Source organism: Rhyacophila brunnea, unplaced genomic scaffold (genome assembly GCF_057557595.1).
Source record: "Rhyacophila brunnea isolate RB1 unplaced genomic scaffold, BYU_Rbru_1.0 scaffold_3, whole genome shotgun sequence".
In the NCBI taxonomy this organism is placed as follows: Eukaryota; Metazoa; Arthropoda; class Insecta; order Trichoptera; family Rhyacophilidae; genus Rhyacophila; species Rhyacophila brunnea.
Window position 1 is genome coordinate 42,151,674 of NW_028232965.1, and position 22,236 is coordinate 42,173,909.

The following is a 22,236-nucleotide window of genomic DNA, read 5'->3' on the forward strand; positions in this document are numbered from 1 at the left end:
GAATAACACAGCCTCGGGGTTATTCTGCCTACTTTAAAAAAAATCAGTCTAATGCATAATCACTATTACAAGATAACAGCAATGTAGTAAAATAATACTTATAACACATGCTGCAAACATGTTAAATACCATAACCCATCTACATTCATCTTTTTTGTGTGTTTTTGCATCGTCAAAGTTTTCTAGACGGAATTACCCTTGTTTCACCGACACGTGCATAAATTTTGAAGATTGAACTTAGGGATGTGCAAAAAACATAATAAATTATTTTTTGTACATAAACTATGTACATAATTATGATATATTCTAACAAATTAATGTGCATATTTATTAGGTAGGAAAATAATGTATGAAATTATTGTTTTTTTATGCTTTATTTTTGTTATTTTGAAAGAAATATTTTTATATTTTAGTACTTTTTATATAATTTTATAAGACGACAAGATCAATTTCATCATGCTTCTATCAAAATGGTTCATTAACAAGCAAATAATAATACTGTTGTTATACCTATTTTGGCGTTTCACTAATAAATAATACGACAATTTATTGATATTAAAAAATAATACTATTAAAGTGTTTTGAAAACCCTAACCCAGGCGAAATAACCCCTGAACTTCATGTCGCTCTTCGGTACAAGTCCGCCTGGCATATTTGAAGTCTTTAAAATTCCATTTATTTAAATTTAGCAATGCATTCTAATTGCTAACATATAACGGAATAGAGAATAAAAATATCAATATCGTACCTTTTGTATTTATGGTAGATAAATGATGATTTTTCGACAATTGACGTGACTGCATAAGCACACGCCATTTACAAAAATCAAGTTCTATATTAACTAACGTAAATTTATAGATGTTTAAGGCCATGCATTAGTTGAGGCACGGTCTAAAAAGATCGTTGCTAGGCGATGCGCGGATTGCGGGTGCAAATGACGCCTGTCAAACGAAATATTATTTGTCATATAAATCCAACATACGTCCATTTTATGTTCTGTTTATTGTTCTATTAGTAACAATAATAATATATTCATTGACATGTTTTCTTTTTAAAGTAAATGGGTAACGTTTTTAGTCATCTTTACACGATTTTAGAATTAATTGACCCGTCGCCATCATGCAGCAAAGTGACGTGTTTCTGGCTCGACATTCTCTCACTGAATGGCAGCGAGTCCAAAATTTCGTCGCGCCTACAGTTGAAAATTATTTGGTGTTTCACTGATGCGTCACCTTAAAAGGTTCAATGTGACCAACTGACAATTGAGAATAAGGTTATAAACAAATATTATGTCTACCCGAGTGTAAAAATAAGTAGTGGCGATACAAACAAAATATTTTTTACTGGGCGGAATTATACTTGGTAGGCGGAATAGCCCCGTTTGACGATACTTATATTATTTTGATTAATCGATTTTCATTCAACAAGCAAATATTGTTTTCATGTGTGTAACACTCTAATATTACACATTTTTACCTAAGTATATAAAAACAATTGTGACAAACTATTCATGAGGTGAATAAAAGATTGAATAGAAAAATATTCTTCACTTCTAGCACTAGAGACCGAAAAGTTTAACGTGAGGCTTGGCGGCAGCACTCGTATTGTTATCGATTTTGAAGTATTGTGAAAGTATTGCCAGGATTATTTCCATCTTCCTTAAATAGGTACAGTAAAACCTCGTTAGTAAGAACACTGATAATTCGAAATTCGCCGTAATTCGAAATTTACCCGAAAAAAAAGTCCCTTGAACATTATTTTCATATAAAAATATACCTTTAATTTGAATTTCGTAATTCGAAATGATTTCAGAGTCCCTGGCATACAAAAATATTCAATAAATCGTAATAAAGTACACTATTTCATGAGCCAGTCATTGAAAATCGTGACAGACTTTTCTTAAAAAATCTTATTTTAAGGTAATAAAAATAATCCTGACATTTTATGACCCAATTCGGTAGACACATCTATGATCGTAAACGAAATTAATGAAAATCAAAATTTTTTTTTTTTCAAAATTTTAATATTTTCCCCCCATACATTTCATAATTCGAATTTTTTTTCGATTTTCGGTCCCATGGAATTCATCTTAACGAGGTTTTACTGTATACATTTTTGCAAATTTAAAATACAATGAATGATATACATTTTTTCGCAATAACTTCATATATATTTTATATGGTAACATAAAATTTCAAGTGTATTTTGTACCTGCCATCGTGGCAACTCTTTCGATAACGTTGTTGAAGGGTAAAATGAGCTTTTTTGTCATTTTTCACAGTAGGAGATAGGACGACTTATAAACTTCCAGCTGTCACTTTTCAAAACTTTTGCCTTTATTAACATGTCTAAATGACTGATAGGGTATACTGAGCTTATTCCGTGATACAGTAAACCCTCGTTAATACAAATTCCACGGGACCAAAAATCGAATTACCAAATGTATGCGGGGGGAAAATTCTAAAATTTAGATTTTTTTTTTTTTTTCATTAATTTTGTTGTGTGCCTAACAAATTTCCGATACAATTGTTTCAAATTAAAATCTATGCAAATACTATGCATCATTAACCCATTGAGTAATAATGTAGGTAGGTATTTACCGCCATGAATTATAAAATTATTGTTTGTCATTGGTTATCTAGTAAGACAATGCGAAAATTCAATATATAAATCAACAATCAAATACCCACAGGCCTGAAACATGTGTTATTGATTACCTTCATAAAATAAGCAATTTATGATGTTTTATAAAGTCTGTCGCAATTTTCAATGACTGGCTCATGAAATATTTTTACGATTTATTGAATATTTCTATAATTATGCTAGGACTCAGAAGTCATTTTGTTTTACCAAATTCGAATTATGTTTCGGGGACTTTTTCTTCGCAAAAATTTCGATTTACGGAGAATTTCGAATAATCCAAGTTTTTATTAATGAGGTTTTACTGTACTTGTTATTTGATTATTGCCACTATATTCTAGCAAAGTTTTGTTTGTTAATAGTGTATATGACCGAGTAATATACTTTTAACATAATAATACTCACACATACACCTTTTGGTGATATTTTGTAATCACCGATTGGCCGATAAGACCCGCTTTCACTCGCTCCTCCCAGTTTTTAACAAAGTTGGCAATCACTCCTTTAATAAAAAACAACACGGATTGCGTGTGCAACACTCGGAACAGGGGATCAAGACAAAGCATCAGACCATCTTCGTATTCATCCACGGCTGTCACATAGCTGCAACATATAAGATAAACCTCTATATGTATTATAAAATAACTACCAATTTAAAAAAAAATTACTGTCCTGGCATGCATGTAGATGTGAAACCTTATAAAAGTTGGCGGTGAATAGATGAATAACTGGTTTTCTTGATTTTGAATGAAAATTTGATGTAGGTACTCTCATTTTTCCAACTTATCAATTATATGTAATTGGTACTTTTTTTATCCAAATAAAATACGTAATTGACGCTTTGAAAATTACATCTGAAGGAAAATGATCAATCAAACAGTAGCTGGAATAGCACAATTGGCAGCGTGCATGGTAGTTAATCGAAAAGTATCTTGTTTGATCGCTGTCGATAATTCAAGTCGATCATGATACGTTAAAACATATTACAATGAGGTAGGAGAATGAAAAAATAAGCTCACCCTGGCCAAACCTCCAATTTGTGCTGAGGAATGATGTGCGAGGCTTTAGGATCAAAGTACTGCCGGCCAAAATCGACCATTTCTAACTCGCTCATAATCCGTTTGAATAAAACATTATATACATGTCGCAAGTCTCCAAACCGCTTCTTTTTAATAAACTTGACCTGAGAGAAAAACAAAGATTAGGAGTAGAATAATTTGCACGTTGTGAAATTGAATTGGCGAGTTTTATCATTTAAAATCTGATTATACCGTAACTTTCACTGATGAACCGTTATCAGGATGCGATGATGTGTAGTCGTTTACTTCCTTCGGAAGCAGGATGGGCAGGTATAATGTGTTGCCATCAAATGTCAATGACCCGCCTAAACTTTCTTTGTGAGCTAAAAAAAATAAACCAAAGTCATTTATAACGTCATCAATACGTCTAAATTGTGAAAAACCAGAAGTTATTTTATCAAAACTACCTATAGATAGTGAGTGGAGCTAATGACCCATTAACTCTCAAGCTCTCCATCTTACCAGCACAGTGACCCTGGGTTCTGAATTGATTTCTGACCTATCAGAAAATTAGATTTTTTTAATTTTTGGCATGTCAACATTACAGGTCAATTCGTTTTGTCAAAAGTTGGGAAACACTGTGGAACAACGTGAATACCAAGGTGTTCCGAGAAATTATTAGAAAAGTACCCCAGTGTGTCAAAACAAGTTATTACTATTTTGCTTCCGTTTACCATGACATATTTATGCGAAGCAGGATTTTCTTATTATGCTACAACAAAGTCAAAATGCAAAAACGGGCCCGACGCCACACCAGATAATATAAGAATTCAACTTTCTAATATTCTGCCTGAATAAGATTTGAAATTCAAGGACCCAAAATCAGCAAATTCACTTATATTTGTATGTGTTAATTACTAAATAAATAATTATTGTTTTTCTTGTATTATTAATTATGTGTTCCGTTAAAATTTCAGGGTTTGCAAAGTTTTCCATCGCAAATCCTAATCTAGGAAATCATTTCCTAAGGATGACACAGCCTTTTGCGCGTGGACAATGAGACAGTTTACAGTAACTGAAGAGCCTGACTAATTATCCGAGAAAATTGAATATTTGGGTACCTACACAAAACTGCTATGTGATTCGAAAACAATTTTTAATGCTTTTGTTCTTTTACAGAATATGAATGACTCTTTAAATATCGTCGTCGTAGATGTCAAGGGAGCCAAGCCACAATTTTGGCGAAAATCAGTAAAGTACACAAAAGCATTTTAAAATCATCAAAGATGCAGTGGTCAATAGATTTAAGCCACAAAACTCTTGTGACTACATTTTTTGTGCATTTCAATATTCAGTGGTCAAGAGATATAACACACATAACTTCTAAGATACAATTTTTTTTAGTTATTTGTACAAAATAATAAAAAGATAACACCACAAAGCATATTCTATGTTGAAAATTTCACCGTTATATATTTAAAAACAAAAAAGTTCAATAAAAAAAAATGTTACTTTTCTCTGTCACACAAAATCATGCCTGTTTCTCAGCAATATGATTTTGTGGACTGGCTCCCTTGACATCTATGGCGACGATATATACAATGAGTGTTCTAACATTACCTTTCAACATTTTGATTCTGTATAGTTTAAAATCCTGCGGAGGATCGTAGGACACCACATATTCGAAAGCCCCCTTTCCTTGACAAACATTAAGACGTATGTAGTTGGTCAGTAATTTCAGAGGAGTTCCACTTGTTCCCATTTGGATTATTGGGTCATCAGGTTCCTGAAAAACAGTCCAATCATTAATAACAATGTAATTTTGCCACCGTTATAACCAAGTGAATGTTTTATACTTACAAAAGTTGCAGGTATCTGTTTTGGTTTATTCCCGTCAAGGTGTGTCAGTTGCAGTTGCTTGGTGGCTGTTGCTACTTGGCTTTTTATCGATGCAGATCTGCATATTAAACATTGAAATAATTTAATATATTTATATGATATAATATAACAAAAGCAAATTGACAACAACATTCTGCTCAGTCGAATTCAGATAAATTTGTTCTTTAATTCTAACTGGTTTAAGTTTTGTACTATTCCCTTTGAGTCATTTTTGCAACCCGGGATTCGTGTTTCGACTTCTTCAGGCATTATAATATTCTACGCACTCTCGAATGGCAAATGCACACTGATACAGAACACAGTTAATTCTCATTTATCTCAAAATGAATACAATAATGTGAAAACCTTATTGCTATAAAAACTAGTATTGGAAGTCCATCGTTTATGAGTAGGTAATGACATTTTAATAGGCTTGCTGAATGTATCAACAGTGGGTGTCTAATATATGATGGTATTTCCAAACACTTTCCATAGTACCTATAGTGTAAACCAGGGATCGGCAACGCAGCGCCGTAAGAGAAACGAATGGGTTAGGAAGCAGACAAGAGTACGCGATGTAATAGACGTTGCCAAACAGCTGAAATGGAGATGGGCGGGGCACATTGCTCGCCGAAAGGACGGCCACTGGACAAATGCCGTCATCCAATGGTACCCAAGGGGTACGAAACGGCCTCAGGGTCGCCCTAAAAGCCGCTGGATTGACGAACTGGTAAAATTCGGCGGAAATACGTGGCAGCGAACGACACAGGACCGAGAGAGTTGGAGAAAGCTTGGGGAGACCTTCATCCAGCAGTGGATTGACCCCGGCTGATGATGATGATTTATATGAAAAATATTATGTCACATGAATTTTGTCAGTACATCAGCCACGCAGTTTATTCTCTGTTAACTTACAAAGAAAGAATTCAAGTGATTATTTGTCAAAATAAGAAGTACCTATTATAAGAGCCAATAGTTAAAATTTGTCGTAATTAGTATGACAGCTTTAACAAAGTGGTCTATGCGTGGCGGGCACGGTACCTGGAGAGATGCAGGTTCGATTCCTGCGGATTGTCTTATTTTTTTCAAAAAGATTTTTTCTATTGGTTATAATACATTTTTTCAGGAGTGTTTTCAAAATTATGTATGTTCAATAGTTAAAATATTACATTCTTAAATCTTGTGAATTATTCATTGAATAAAAAAAATAGCTTATTGGTTTTAGTAGATGAAAAATCTTCATTCATGATATTGTGTATTTTTACATTCATACATTCGTCTCCAGATCGGTCGTGATTATTGGACAGCCTTAACTTACCCATTCGGCTGATATTTCAGCCCACCATACCTATGCGAAAACTCCCTCTGGGCAGATTCAATTGGCTATAGTTTGGAACCAAATTTACAATTTATTCAAATTTTTTTTGGTCATATTTCATCTGGGGTAGACAAAGCACTATATTCAGTCTAGGTGGGACTAATATTTATTTTAGTGTTTGAGTTATAATATATATGTAGCTGGCCACCGTGAATCATCCCTCTTATCAACTCAAAACATCCCTAGTTTATTTAAATCATACCTACGTAGCATTAAGTGAACTTACAATGTAAACGATATCATGTATGTACCCTTCATCAAAATCGTGTTTCAACACGTACGCCATCAAAGCCACCTTTCTCGACATCTAGTCAAAGTGACCTTTAATTCAGACGCAAGCCAGCAATATTTTTATCGAATCGCTCAATTCGCGAGTTCTGGTTATATTGTAATACGGAACAAAATCAAATTACACATTTGTAAGCGAATTCTTTCGGAAGAAAGATGCACGCAACATCGAGACATATGACCGCTACGTAAGCACGTTCAAGAAGGTGCTGACCTCAGTCCTATTCTAACTCCCTTCCATTGTATTCAATCAATATAAAACGGAGGTATTTTTACCTACCAATACATTCAATTCAAATCTCTTGCAACGCAATAACCTCCGTCGAGCCGTCATTTATCTCCGCCACGATCTTCGTAATTATTAATTATTATAATTTAAAATCAGTAACATTAAATACTAATCTCCGCCACGATCTTCGTAATTATTAATTATTATAATTTAGAATCAGTAATATTAAATACTAATCGTCCTGTAAAATTTGTAATCAATTTTAATAGTAGGGAGTAAATAAATTGGGGAGTATATTTCACACGCCAACCTGTTTATTCATTGGAGTCAAGCAACCATACCTCACACTCTCCCAGCTATATATATAATAAAAATTCTATTTCATAGAGAAATAATGTTTATTTTTTTTTCTGTTACTAGGTAAGAATAAATTATACTATAAAATTTGATATATCAATTATAAACAAAAAATGTTGTCACTAATGTTTTGTAGTTCAAACATAGTTTTATCCTTTCATTTCCAAATAAATATTGATAGCTACATTATTTTTTTCTTCTGTTTTATTGATGTACCCTATCAATATTATTACTTATTATTACACACAAAAAAAGTTTCAAATTTTTAAAACATGTCGAATTATTTATTTAAAAAAAACTAAATCGACGATTTTTTGGCAAAAAACACTTGGGAGTTTTCACATATCATCGCTGTAGGATTGGTTTGTCGAATAGACCAAATGTTCAGGAGACGAAAAACAAATTTCATAATCGTATATTTAAATACATGGAGATATTTAAATTGTTATTTTTACAGCATATGAATGATGTTTTCATTAGCATTACAAAGTAATTTACAGAAAAGGATGGTTCTAGTCCATTTAGATACGAAAAAACATTCTGCATTAAAAGGTCGACTTCGACAAAAACGGATATTCGGCAAACCAATTCTATAGTGACGATATGCTAGGCCAACTGAGGTAGGAGTAAAAGGGGACAATAAAAAAAGTGAAATTACCCATTTAGCGGAGCGCTTAGAGGTGGCGCTTTGTTAAGGAACGACATTCCTCGGCCCATACTCCGTTTTGGTGCAGTCATCGTCAAATCTGAACTGTCGCTTGACACACCCGAGGATGTGATCAATGACGTATCTGTAATAATCATAATTATTATTAATATGAGGGAATAATATTATTACAATTAGGTAAGTAAGTGACTTGAATTATAAGGAAGTACATAATATTATTATCTTAAAATACCTAGTGAAAGAAAAATTGAATACCGTTGAGTAGAACGGTGCAAAGTACTAAAAATACAAAAAAAAATATTTTACGTGGAATGGGTGTCAAGCAATGTTCCCTCTAAGGTGTGCGCGCGCACACCTACCAAAATATGTCCGCACACATGTTTTCCCCCGCACAGTCCTCTCACAAAAATATTGTAAAAGAAAGTTCCAACCACAACAAAAACAACCCAACATACAAATGAAGGGGTTATCGCAAGACAATGATATGCCACATAATTATGAATTTGTTGATTTTGAATAAAACCAATTCCCAAGGCATACATTCACGTTTTACTTAAGACACTTTTTTAAAAAAAATAAACCGATGTCTCAATAATTATGATCAATGATGTCTAGTTCTTACAAATTCAAATTTTGCTATAAAAATGGTTATAACAATAATATGATATGCCATGCCAGTCAAAGTCTATATCGGTCAGTCATCCACGCCTTCTGCTCCAAACAGAATAATTAGATGTGAGATATATCGAACATTTTAATGAGGATAGTAATTTTTCCTGTTACAATAGTGAACAAACAAGAACATTAAATTGCTTATATCTCCAAACTATGTTTCTATGGCATATCATTGTCTTGCAAATACATATATAGATTGAATATGAATATAAAAAAAGCGTTCTGCAAGTTTCGGATTAAATATACTTTGTCAACGAATACTTTTTTTATTTACTTCAAAAATTATCGTAGTTAGTGTTAATATTATATAAAATCACTGAAATTAATAAATACCTACTTAAAAATAAAAGTTTTAATGAAAAATCGTATGTGTGTGTTTGTGGGGGGGGTGTAAATATACTGCACCGGGTGACGGGCGACACAAACCCTAGTTACGCCACTGCTCAGATGTGTTGATAATCCGCATACACAATAGATAAATTAGAGGGAACATTGGTGCCAAGTACTATCATGCGTTAAATTGCAAAAGGGCTATTGCTCCAGAAGTATAGAAAACATTTTTAGGTCGATCAACAAATGGGAGTGCCCCGTGTTGTACACCATTTTTAATTATTTTTTTTCATATCTATTAGTATTATTGTATTATTATTGTATTAAAGTATTGTAACATATGAAGCGTAATATCGGAGCTGCATTGTAAGTTTACTGAAAAAATGAATAAACGTTTCAAATAAAATGTTTTTCTTAATTTCCCACTTGATTTTTGGCACATAGCACCTTTCTACTAAACAGTATTCAATTGTGAGAGAATTATATTTAAATTGTTATACAGTCGAAGTTGGTTATTACGATCACGGAAATAGCGAGATCTCGGATGTAATCAGGAAACATTCGTTGACATTTTAGTTTATGATGTTCTCCATACATTTATTCACTTTTATAACGCGCTACTTTTCGGGTATACCGAGCGAAACTGTTAGGTTAGGCGCGCATGGATGATTAAATAACAGGCCGGTCGCATTCGGACAATATTGGTTTGCTCGCGCATGATCCAATTTATTGCCGGCCGGTATGATTGAGTGCGCATAGCGTGATTTATATCAGAGGCAATGCGCGCGCACTGAAGAAATGCGTCAGAAACGGGGATACTGGGTGCATCCAATATTAAGTGGTAGACAAATGAAGGGTCAATTCTACTAATCCTACGAAGAATTACGGGCATACCCTCAGAAGTTTTTTAATTATACAAGAATGTCTGTCGATAGCTTTGATAGATTACATGTTATAATGTCACCACATATAATGTATCAAAACATCGTTCGTGAGTGTATCTCTAGTAAATAAAGGCTTTTAGTAACGTTAGTATATTATCAAAATATTTTAAAACATGGGTGTATATATTTATAAAGTAAGAAACTGAACAAATGGGACGGGTACGCGCACGCAACGCCGATACTCATCGATGAACTGTCAAACGTGGATCTCATAGCGGTTCGATGCTGTATGTGTGCACTCCATACGACACACATCACTTGTGCGTGCTTGTGTGAGTGCACCTCGGCAGGCTAAAACATCACCATGCGCGTGCTCTCATTTAAAAGCGTTGCCAATAGATCCCCGGCCGGTTCGGATCGGTGCAAAATTTTGTGTCTGAACACAGAATTTCAACGCGGCCGTTCACTTGATTGTCTATGCGCGGGCTTGCATTACAATACTATGGTTACAACTTCCAGATTGTTAACCATACGATAATTAACCGTTCATGAGCGCTGCTAGGCCTTAATGTGTCGATAGTTTAAAAACAACATTTTCGACCCTCAGCAATAAAATAAAATCGGGCAGTTAACTAGATCGATGCCGCCGGGATCGGATTACGTTTATGACACTAGTTAAAGTACCTAAATGGTGTTTTCGCTGACAACATTGAAAAAGTATCCACGCATATGGTTGAAATTGCATGTAATTAAAATAATTCAGATTTTTTATGTTCTATGCTTAAATAGAATGTGGCGTGAAAAATGTTATATAACAATATAACGAGGAATGCTTATAACGAGCAAATCTCTTCCCATCTTCCTCGTAATAACCAAGTTCGACTGTATTTGTATTTACCTAAAATCAAAAGCAATAATATTTCGTTGTGGATATTCCGGTTGAATGCAAAAAATGCTGGGATTAGTCACTTTTCTACATAGCTAATAATCTAACGAATAAAAACAAAATAGGAATCTTTTGAATGGTAAATATATTTCCATAAATATCAACTACATATTTTTCCGAATTGAATTTTTGTTTATTTATCTATTCAAACATTTTTTTAAGTATCGGAATATTGAAGAAATAGGAATTATTGTATTTTCTTTTAATCCTACAATATCGTAATAATATTGAATTATTTACACTTTACAGCTATACTTATTGTTTTTTTACACGATTATTTATGTAAGAAAAGAAAAAAATCGGTGTGTACTTATGTACGCGCGTTAGAAGTTATACTTCTTTTGACGTAACAAAACAACAACAAAACTTGTAATAACCTAGATTCGTCGACTAGCTCTTAATTATCTTGTTAAATTACGCACTCGACGCTTATTGGAACGCCGTTGGTATATTTCTATAAACTTTAACTTATATTACTAAATTATATAATTATTTCTCTTTGTGTTTGTCTTTCCCTGCAGATTCTAAATCATTTTATGATAATTTAAATTGTGAAGAAACTATAATGATGACATCGGAGGTTATGGTGGTCCATTAGACTTTGTACTAGAAGATGAAGCATTCTGATATTTTTTAAATAAAACATTTTCATAGTTTGTTTACCAAATAAGTTTCATATAAATAAACCTTTTTTATTTTTAAAGTTATACTTTTGTGGCGTTTGGTAGAGAGTGAAATTGAGAGCTGCGCGCGCACACCGTTACGAAAGTGCGCGACAGCATGAAGTTAGCTGCGATTTAGTCAGCTATATATAAACGCAAATTAGCAAGTAGAATTGTACCGTTGCCTAGGCAACGAATTTATTATTGTCGGCCAGTTGCAATTCCTTACGTTAGTAAGCAAACGATTAAACGTCAGAGTGACAGTTGTTACTTGAAAAATAAAAACAAAGAGAAATAATTATATAATTTAGTAATATAAGTTAAAATGTATAGAAATAAACCAACGGCGTTCCAATAAACAGCCCTTTTTCATGAGTGTGTAATTTAACAAGATAATTAAGAGCTAGTTTAAGAATCTACGTTATCACAAGTTTTGTTTGGTTACGCCAAAGAAATATAACTTCTAATGCACGTACATAAGTACACACACAGATTTTTTGTATTTTAATAATTGTTTTATTTAAAAATATCCTGTTAAAAAAATTGTTGGATAGCAACAAAACAAAATTTTTACATAATATTAAAAAAAATGATCCGAGAATTTCTGTTGTTAGGTACTACATACAACAAAACGTTGGTTATGGATTGGATCTTTCACGTATGTTTTCAATCGTAATAGAAATTCATAAAAGATCCAATTCTCATTGGATTCTTTTTACATTTTAAATTCTAAAAACACATTTAAGCAATAATGATCCAACCCCATAAATTACTATATAACTCATTAATGAAATGTAAATTTCGAATAATAATATAGTATAAATATATAAAATATAGATATTCATTCCATTATTTACGATAACTTTTGAAAGCTGGCAGTTTACTGTGATTTTTTATTTATCCAATCTTCTATTTCCTCAAATATCTCAAAACTAGTAGGTTGTGGATTGGATCTTTTCTGCATATGTGTGTCAATTTGTCCTAGCATTAAAATAAGAATAGGAAACTACAAAAAGTTTCTATGTTGTAGGTGAAATATGAAAATTTAACAAATCGATTATCATGAATTTTAATAGCTGTACATTTAGGTTGCCGCGGGATTACGATCATTTCATGACAAATCTACAGCGAGTATGTCATGACTGTGATTTCATAGTGCTGTATACAGTGTAAAGGACTGAAACAGGGCCGGTGGCGTAGATATGTACTCAGTATTGCGAATCGCTAAAATATATGCAGCCCCAAAATAACAGCAAGGCTGTAGTGGAATACTTGATAATACGTACCTTGGGATCCGGCCATTTGAATACGTTGAGACATTTTCGCCAATCGGTCTTCGAGGAAACCCATAGACTGAAAATAAAGTACAATTATTATACACTAGTACATAGTGGACTTTTACTGCGGCTAATGTACTCGAATAAATATCTCTATACAAAAAAACTCACAGCTATGCGAATACACCATTTTGTGGGAAGCTAATCACAATCGTAAATCAGTCACTTATTTTAACCATTGCCATCAGAAAACACATTAATTATTCAACACACTTAAAAAAAGGATAAGGCATTTAAAAATGTTTTGAACTATGGTAAATTTTATGACATGGACGTAAACATAAGGCGACTTTGCACATGATGTTAAGCCGGATTGAAAGTTATTGAATTCATGAACTATTGGAATATGTGGTCCGGTTCGCCAAGAACGTAAAAATGCAATTGGCTTGTCTGAGTCCGATCCGAGTCATGATCACTTTCGATTTGGTCCAATTCCTCTTCAGACATCATAGTCAGAGTCCAATTCCTCATTCATGATTTCCCCCGGACCCATATTTACTTCCGCCATTGTAAAGTTTTTCCACAAATATTGTTTATATTTATATTATAACCAAATAATGCATAAAAAGTTTTTATACGGAACTTAACAAGAAATGCAAGTCAAACACAAATAATTAAACGCATACACTATAGTCAGTTCTTAATTTCACAATTTACAATCGTAATGATCGTAATACATGTAAAATCGAACCAAAGAAAAGTTTTTCCACAGAACCTACCGATAAACGATTCAGGCACAAATAATTAAACGCCCACACAATAGTCAGTTTTTAATTTCATAGTTCAAAATCTTAATAGTTATTATAAGTTTCACTCGAAAAACAGTGTATCAAAACTTGAATCATGAAGATCGAAAAATAAACACTATCGACGCAAAGTCCATTCGCGAAGACGTGGATTTAGCTACTGCGCTGGGGTAATGAAAACGCGCGCGAATTTAAACTGATTTCAGTCTGGCGGTGATATGCGATAGATTGAAGTGGTTCGAAGAAATGATGTGTATGAACTTTAAACAAATTGTTTTTGACAAACCTATCGAGATGGCGGTACGAACACGAATCAGATCATTTTTCAATACAAAAATCAATACTATGCGCGAAGTATTTCCTACTTTACCGACATTTCAATTTTCAATATCAGGTGCAACGGCGGCTCCTCTAATACCATGCAAGTGCTACGCACCGCCTGCATCTTTGAAGACATCGCTCAATTTTTCATTGTTATTCATACGTGTATCACTCACTTCGCGAACTATGAATACGATCGTGCGCAAAGCGATTACGATCCAAACAGATTTTCAGTTTGCACAGGATTACAATGAGGTCATTATATACTACTTAACCCTCGTCCCGCTAACGGCATCTAGAAGTGCCCATGATAGTTAAACCATTCACCGCTAAGGGCATCCAGAAGTGCCCATAAGTTTCTACCTCCATATGTTCGTCATTCTGCGAGTAACACAGTCGAAATTTGTTTGAAAAACTAGCTGGGTTATTCCTTTACTGACATCTGTGATATTTTTCAATAAGACTTTTTAAATAATTCGAAATCAAGCAAAGACACATACCCTGTCGATATTGGAGTAAAACGATTTCGAATGATTGGTTTCAAAATTTACCGCTAGTTCTTTTGCGCAATTTGCGCCGGCGCGAATTGTGCAATATGATCTCATACATGAAATCGGCTACTGCGGTGATAATTTTCAACAGTCGATTGCTTTCGTGTTGTGATTGATACATTTCAAAGTTTTTTACGGTTTTCTATAAAATTATTATTGATGCGCCATTCTGTTATTAATTAATTATGTGCGTTAATTCTTTAAATGAAATGTGATTTTATGAATTAAATCAGTGGCTGTAAAGTGAAAACGAAATTATTAACACATAAATAATTTAAAATTCCTATAATAAATCTTTTGTACTGTATGGAAATACATACGAAAAATTGAGAATAGGTAAATAATAATCAGTAAAATATTTAAATTAAAATTAAAAACTGTAAAATAGATTTTCAAAATTCACGGCCACTCATTTTTATTTCAAGGAAAGTGATGATTAAAATTCTTCTCATTTCAGTCGAATAAAGAACTAAGATTAAAATTTAATATTATTGTGTAGTGAATTAAAACTTTAAATTTCCTCAAAACTGTTAAGTTATAATAGTATATTTAGTGTTTAAATAAAAATGTCTATCCCTGATGTTGAATGTTTGGATTCGGACTATGAGATGGAAAGTGATAATGAAGAAGCTGCGCTAGTAGAACATCCTGACGATGTTGACGAGCCTTCCAATATAGGCAGTGATGAAGGAGTGGCTGAACCGTCTACCAGTGCAGCACCAGACAGTTTACTCCAATCGTGGACTGCGGGTCCCTTCGTGCCGATCACATACGATTTTGATAGTTTCAACTTAGGCGTTAACCCTAGTGTACAGCTCAATGAAAATTCCACAGAAATGGAATTTTTTCGTCATTTTCTTAACAAAACAATAATGAATACCATAGTTAACCATACAAATAATTACCACAACCATATGCTCAAGACACAGGCCCACACTCCGAATGCAAGGATCCATGCCTGGTATGATACATGCCCAGAAGAGATGTATGTTTTTTATGCTGTATCAATGTTAATGACAAGAAATCGCCATCTCACAATTGAAGAACATTGGAGTGCTGATCCATTATTAAATTCTAAAATATTTGGCCAAACTATGATAAGAGATCGGTATGAGTTGATTCTACAAATGCTACATTACTCTGATACCCAAACCCCTACTGGAGATCGCCTTTATAAAGTGCGCTCACTTCTTGACCACTGTAGAAAAATATTCAAAGAAACAATGCTACCAAACGAAAATCTCTGCATCGACGAAAGTATCATTGTTTTTAAAGGGAGATTAATATTCAAACAATTCATACCGTCAAAAAGACATAGGTTTGGAATCAAATTATTTGTGATTTGTGATGTGGAAACCGGTTATATTTTAGACTTTATTATTTATTGTGGTGTAGAAACCGAAATAAGTGATAGTGAACTTTTAGGAATATCTGGGGCTGTTGTCACCACTTTGATGAAGGATTATTTTGGTAAAGGGCATAAACTATTTTGTGATAATTGGTACAGCAGCCCAGAATTATTTCAGTTTCTACATAAAAAAAAGACAAATGCTTGCGGCACGGTACGTAAAACACGAAAGTCAATGCCAAAATTTGATAAACTGAAGAAAGGACAAGTAAAATCTCTTAACCGTGGCCCATTGCTCGTGTTAAAATGGCATGATAGGCGGGAAGTGCATATGATCAGTACCATGCACGATGACTCCATGGTACCGACAGATAAAATTAATAGGGCCACAGGACAACCCATTATAAAACCACAATGCGTTGTGGATTAAAATAAAAATATGGGCACGGTAGACAAAGCTGACATGATGTTGAGCAGCCTCTCGTGTATGCGAAAGAGTCTTAAGTGGTATAAAAAGGTTGGATTCCACATCATAGTTTTTTTTTTATTAAATAGTAGCATTCTTTACAAAGTTATCACCGGTAAAAAAATTAGTTTAGCTGAATTTCAATTAAACGTAATCCGACAATTAATCGAAATATGTGGCAGTGCCTCAAGACCATCGACATCACAAACTACTCGTGTAGTTAATAACCCAAAAGGAATTTTAAAAACAGAACTCCTAAGACATTTACCCCGTAAAATTCCTCCAACAGTAAATAAAACAAAACCATATCAAAGATGTCGTGTGTGTATTGCTTCAACTACTAAAGATAAAAATAGAAAAATGACGAACATTATGTGTGAAGCATGTGATGTCGCTTTATGCTCTGTGCCCTGTTTTTATGACTACCATGACAAAATCAATTTTTGAAATATAGTTAAGCCATAAACATTAATTAGGTGTGACTGAAATATGAGACCAAGTTGTAAGGAAATAATAATATAACAATAAAAAAAACGTGTGAACAGTAATCATCGGCGCAAGTGTCTACCACTTATCCGGTATCATAGAGGCCGCTTCACTCTACGGTATGTACTCCAAGCATGCTTTATTATGTATGACAGAATTTCTTAAAGCTCTGTTGCTTAATTTACGATCTTTTTGTTTATTTTCACATGCTGTAAAATTAAAAGGAATATTTTATTATAGCTAGAGCCACTCAGTGGATTTTTAGGTACATTTTTAATGACATTTCGGTATGATTTATGAATCGTAAAAATCGCAGTGCACCCGAACACCGAACAAGTACATGAGCGAAATTATGTTGCGATAAAGAGGTTAAACCGTGGTCGAATGTCCTGTAATGACGTTTTGTGTAGAATTTTTTACACACTTTTAGATCGGCGCACGAAATTAGGACTCTAGAAACAAAAACGCCAGTTTCTGTTTTATAACAATGTTGGCGAGTTAATTTTTAACCATTTAAGATTTAATGAATCGCCAAACTTTTACGAAAATACAAACTACCGCATTTATTTCTAAACTACTCAAATACATTCAATAAACAAAAGGTTATTTATTTGGCTGAAGCATTGTTTGCTCAGAGCGTAAAGTCGTAAACGGTGACATTTATTTTTCTTTATTGATATTAAATCAATTGAACTGTTTAAAAACTCTTTTTAAGAAATATAATAAATAAACAAAGACATTTAATTTACCTTCTGAGAAGTTCAATATTTCAGTAATTTTACGAGATATTATCTTAGAGATAGAGAAGATATTATCTTAGCTTATTGACACGGCAGCCTGCCTTCGGTGATTAAGGCAATCATGGAGAGACGCTTTACGACCTTTACGTGGCTAGGACAAGTGTTCCTGATGCCGCCAAAGAGTGTGACACTGCGTACCCTTATGGCACAGCCTCAAGGGTTCCGTTGCCATGGCCGGCCCTCCCTCACCCTGCAGCGGCGCTACAAAAGCGATCTACGTGCTGCAGGTCTGACATGGCGGGAGACGCAAGAGTTGGCGTTGAACCGAGGGAAGTGGCGTGAACTTGTGCTTGCCCTATGCTCCAATGCTGGGTATAGAAGGTAAACCATTGCGCACTACCAGAAAATGCTATCCCGAAGACCACCGGCCGCCACTGATCAGGTGGTGCGACATCCGCCCAGTATCAGAGCCTATTATTAAAACAACACATGTCCCATCCGCGGCGATCGGGTTAAGATGGTCCAGATAATCGAAAACTGGGTTTGGAACTTACTAGTAGTTTTCAAAATTTTGTTCTATGTTTTTAAGTTGACACATCTGCAGAAGTCCAACTCTCTGCTGCAGTAGCATGTAGCGTCAAATTTTTTATGTGGGAACTGATAACTGATTCTTCATTGTTTTTGTCTGCTAACAATAGTTATTGTTAGCGGACATTAGTAATTTTAGAGGTATGTATTAGTAAATTTGACTGTTTGCAAAAGGATGTTTTCAATATCCATGTATCCACTGTAGTAGCATCCCTTCAAAGGTGTTGATCAGTCCAGCTGTTTTCACAGTATGTTAGCGTTCGTTATTCAAATCCGTACGCTACTAATATGCAAACGACAATTTTATAAAGGCAAATCTTTGTTTTTCTATTGACACTTCTAAGCTTTAGGATCAGCAGCAGTGAATATGACGACATGTGGTGGATATTCATTGTTTCATTTCTTCTACTTGGGTACTCTTTTCCTTTTGTAATATTGGAATCTAGATAGACAAAGCTGATGACAACCTCAAAATTTTAATTTGCCATTAATTGATATAAACGTATTCCAGTTGTCGGTCTTGCAACAACCCATACTTGTATAAATCTTGCTAGGATATCTTCACATGCAATATAATTAAACAGTGGATCTCGAATCGGTTGAATATCAACACACAACAATTTCGGAGTAGCATTACATTATTACACGTTTGGGTTCATCGCAAATGCCCATTATAAGAAATATGGAAATAGTTACCGTGCTAACACCTGACGATGATGATGGCCTAGGTTGAGGAGAGTCATTCGATGATGGTGTGGATCGAGAGTCTTCCCTGAGAGGAAGGTCAGCCTCTTTGGATGTGGTTTCTTGAAATTTTGGGAGATTTTTTAACATCTCAGAAAATTTACCACGTCCTCTCCCGCGGTCCGCCATTTTTTTGTAGAAAAGATCTGTATAATCTGTAGAAACTAGAAAGAGTGGATTACCACTATTAATATCATAACATAAGTAATGTATCATACCTAATTTGTTCAGCCAGTTTTTTTTCTATCCACTTACACTTAGGGACAAAGCCCACCAAAAGCGGTGGATCGGGGCTCACTAGTAAGTAGGCCCGTGAAGCGTGAATACAACTGAAATGACACTCCTTCCAGCCGCTCATTACCCTTCACCTATGTAATAAGGAGTGCGAGGAGCACAAAATAATTATTATTATCAGCGCCTCTCATATCAAAGCAATAAAAATAATATTTTATTTGTCGGCGGCTTGTAATCCATGTTCACAATGACATAATTCTGCTAGCGATATATCGCACACCAGCTACTAAACAATGACTTTATTGTTATTAAAAGAATGCCCGGCGCCCGTCTATCGACAACGCGTCCAGAAGCAGATAAATAAAAAAGCGCGCGCCGCATGTGCTTGTAGCATTCAATGGGCTTTGACATATTTGAAAATGTAGTATTTTCATTTTATTGTCGTGCTACGAAGTCAAAAGACGCTCGCACTGCCCTCTGTGTGCGTTGAAATATAGGCACCGTGTGTGCCCCGACTAGTGTGCTCTGCAATATTTGATTACGTTGTATTTTCGATGATTCACTGCGCCACTTGCAAAATTTGTGCACGCGCCTGGCCACGCTGCTTTGTGTGTAATCTATGCCCTACAAACCACTTTTGACATCGATATACTTGAGGGACAATGCCTATAAATAACAATGACGAACTTGTTTCCTGATCTATCAAAATAATAATTAACAAGTATATTACCTATACTTATATTGCTATAAATTCAAATGGTCACTACAGTAACACACACTAATGCTGATTCTTTCAGATGGAAAGACTTTTAACTTTTTATAAAAAGTATGTATGAATTTATGGGTTAGTATGGTAAAAAGGGTTTACTCATTTTATGTTAATAATTCCAAGATGTGACGTGACTATGTTCTAAATCTATATTATGTTATTTATTACAATTCGTCAACAGTCTTCGGCAATATACATGCATTGAGATTTTGACAATAAGGAACTCAATCCTATTTCGATAATTTCACAAAGTTGTCAGAATTCTGGAAAGCATTTTTTGTATAATTAGTATTAGTATTTTGACATGATAGAAATGCCATCGACTAAATAAACGTTTTGTGATCGGATGATACAAGTAAATGAAAAACATCGTGATCGCTTGTTTTGTGATTATTTTGACATGATAGAAATGCCATTGACTTTAAATAAACGTTTTGTGATAGGATGATACAAGCAAATGAAAAACATCGTGATCGCTTACCTTGTTTTGTGATTATTTTGACATAATAGAAACGACATTGACTTTAAGTAAACGTTTTGTGATAGGATGATACAAGTAATGAAAAACATCGCGATCGCTTACCTTATTTTTGGTGTATTAACCACTAATATCACACGAGACAAGACGATGCAAGATTTGTCGCCAGTTTCATCAGGAAGGATCTGTTGTATCCATAGATAAGTGTTGTATCAGCCGTTTATGTTTATCCATAGACTAATGTTTGGTTCATAGATAATATCGTGCAGTGTGGCCATCTTTTTGTCACCAAAAAAGTACGCGAAAGAAGAAATTATTGTAGGTACCAAGCGTAACCTGAGTAGGTAATTAATATTTTTATTAAATTAATATCTATCACGAAATTATAGTATTTAGCACCAGATTATAAGAATAAAATATGAAAAGTATACTTAGTATTTTTAATAAAATAATTAAATCTACAAGCAAAAAAATCTTTTATCGGTGTTCAAAATTTTAAAGTTTTGAGTACCTAGGTACTCTTATTGGGTACCTACCTACAAGTTATGCCGGCGCTCCATTGGCGAGCCAAAAGTCCGAGGACAATAAATCATCCGATTTGTAAATTCTCTGCTACTGATCAACGAACGAATAAAAAAGTCGAGTTGTCAAAAGTTAAAAATTGCGATTATCGTAATGTCTTCCGATAATCCTATAATTTTGTGTTATTTATATGTAGAGTTGTATAAAATAATATAGCAGTGAAAACAACATAAGTTTTACGTTCTCTTTTATGAATTCCATAAATAGGTACAAATAAAAAATAATTAATAAATCTCTCATTTTCTAATGTGTAAATCAGGGGTTCCGTCGTGATCAATCAAATCAATATCAGTTTTTATGTTTCTACTCTCAAATTCTTCAGACACTTCACCGAATTTAATAGATTCGGTGTCAATATCACTATCTTCTCGAGGCAAAAAGTCATCAGATTCATCTAATAGCGAATATCTACTAATGCTACTAATAGTCTCTTCAGAATCTGATGAATCTGTAAGTATAATGTGTTCTTTTCGCTTCTTAGTTTTAGTGGGTGGAATTATTTGAATATCCGAAGTTAATGTAATTTTTTTGTTTTGATGCCTTTCGTGTTCTGAGCATTTCCAATCTTTTGGATCTTTAGATGTTCCAGGTAGAATTATTTCATTAGATGTATTAGAATGTTCTGGTACAATTATGCTATTCGCTGATGTATTAGCATATTCTGGAACAATTATTTTACTGGATGTATTAGAACGTTCTGGGGGGAAATTGTAAGTTGACGCAGACGTACCAGGCTGGATGTAAAGTCTTTTATTTCTTTCTTTCTTCATAGGGTTGGGTGACCTATTTTCCTCCAGGTAATCTAAAAATGATTTTTCTATTGAATATTCATTTCTATTTGATACACCAAGAAATTTCCGCAGTACTTTCTCTGGGTTATAAAAGGGTATATG

General features: G+C 34.0%; 1 protein-coding gene across 2 annotated transcripts in view; it reads right to left on the reverse strand.

Annotated features, from left to right (window-relative positions):
- LOC147068386 (piwi-like protein Ago3) overlaps positions 1 to 20,979 on the reverse strand; it is a 47,460-nt gene extending 26,481 nt beyond the window's left edge. Inside the window, exons 1-9 of one of the 2 annotated variants that reach the window (XM_085952050.1) lie at positions 20,867 to 20,979; positions 19,233 to 19,435; positions 13,240 to 13,306; positions 8,448 to 8,580; positions 5,520 to 5,616; positions 5,280 to 5,445; positions 3,912 to 4,042; positions 3,660 to 3,823; positions 3,046 to 3,243 (exon numbers count right to left, since the gene is read on the reverse strand). In XM_085952050.1, the coding sequence (XP_085808176.1) occupies positions 3,046 to 3,243; positions 3,660 to 3,823; positions 3,912 to 4,042; positions 5,280 to 5,445; positions 5,520 to 5,616; positions 8,448 to 8,580; positions 13,240 to 13,306; positions 19,233 to 19,409 (1,133 nt within the window). In that variant the 5' untranslated portion in view covers positions 19,410 to 19,435; positions 20,867 to 20,979. Of the gene's footprint in view, positions 1 to 3,045; positions 3,244 to 3,659; positions 3,824 to 3,911; positions 4,043 to 5,279; positions 5,446 to 5,519; positions 5,617 to 8,447; positions 8,581 to 13,239; positions 13,307 to 19,232; positions 19,445 to 20,866 lie in introns of both variants that reach the window. The other variant, XM_085952049.1, reaches the window with a different exon arrangement.
- Positions 20,980 to 22,236: the final 1,257 nt, after the last annotated feature.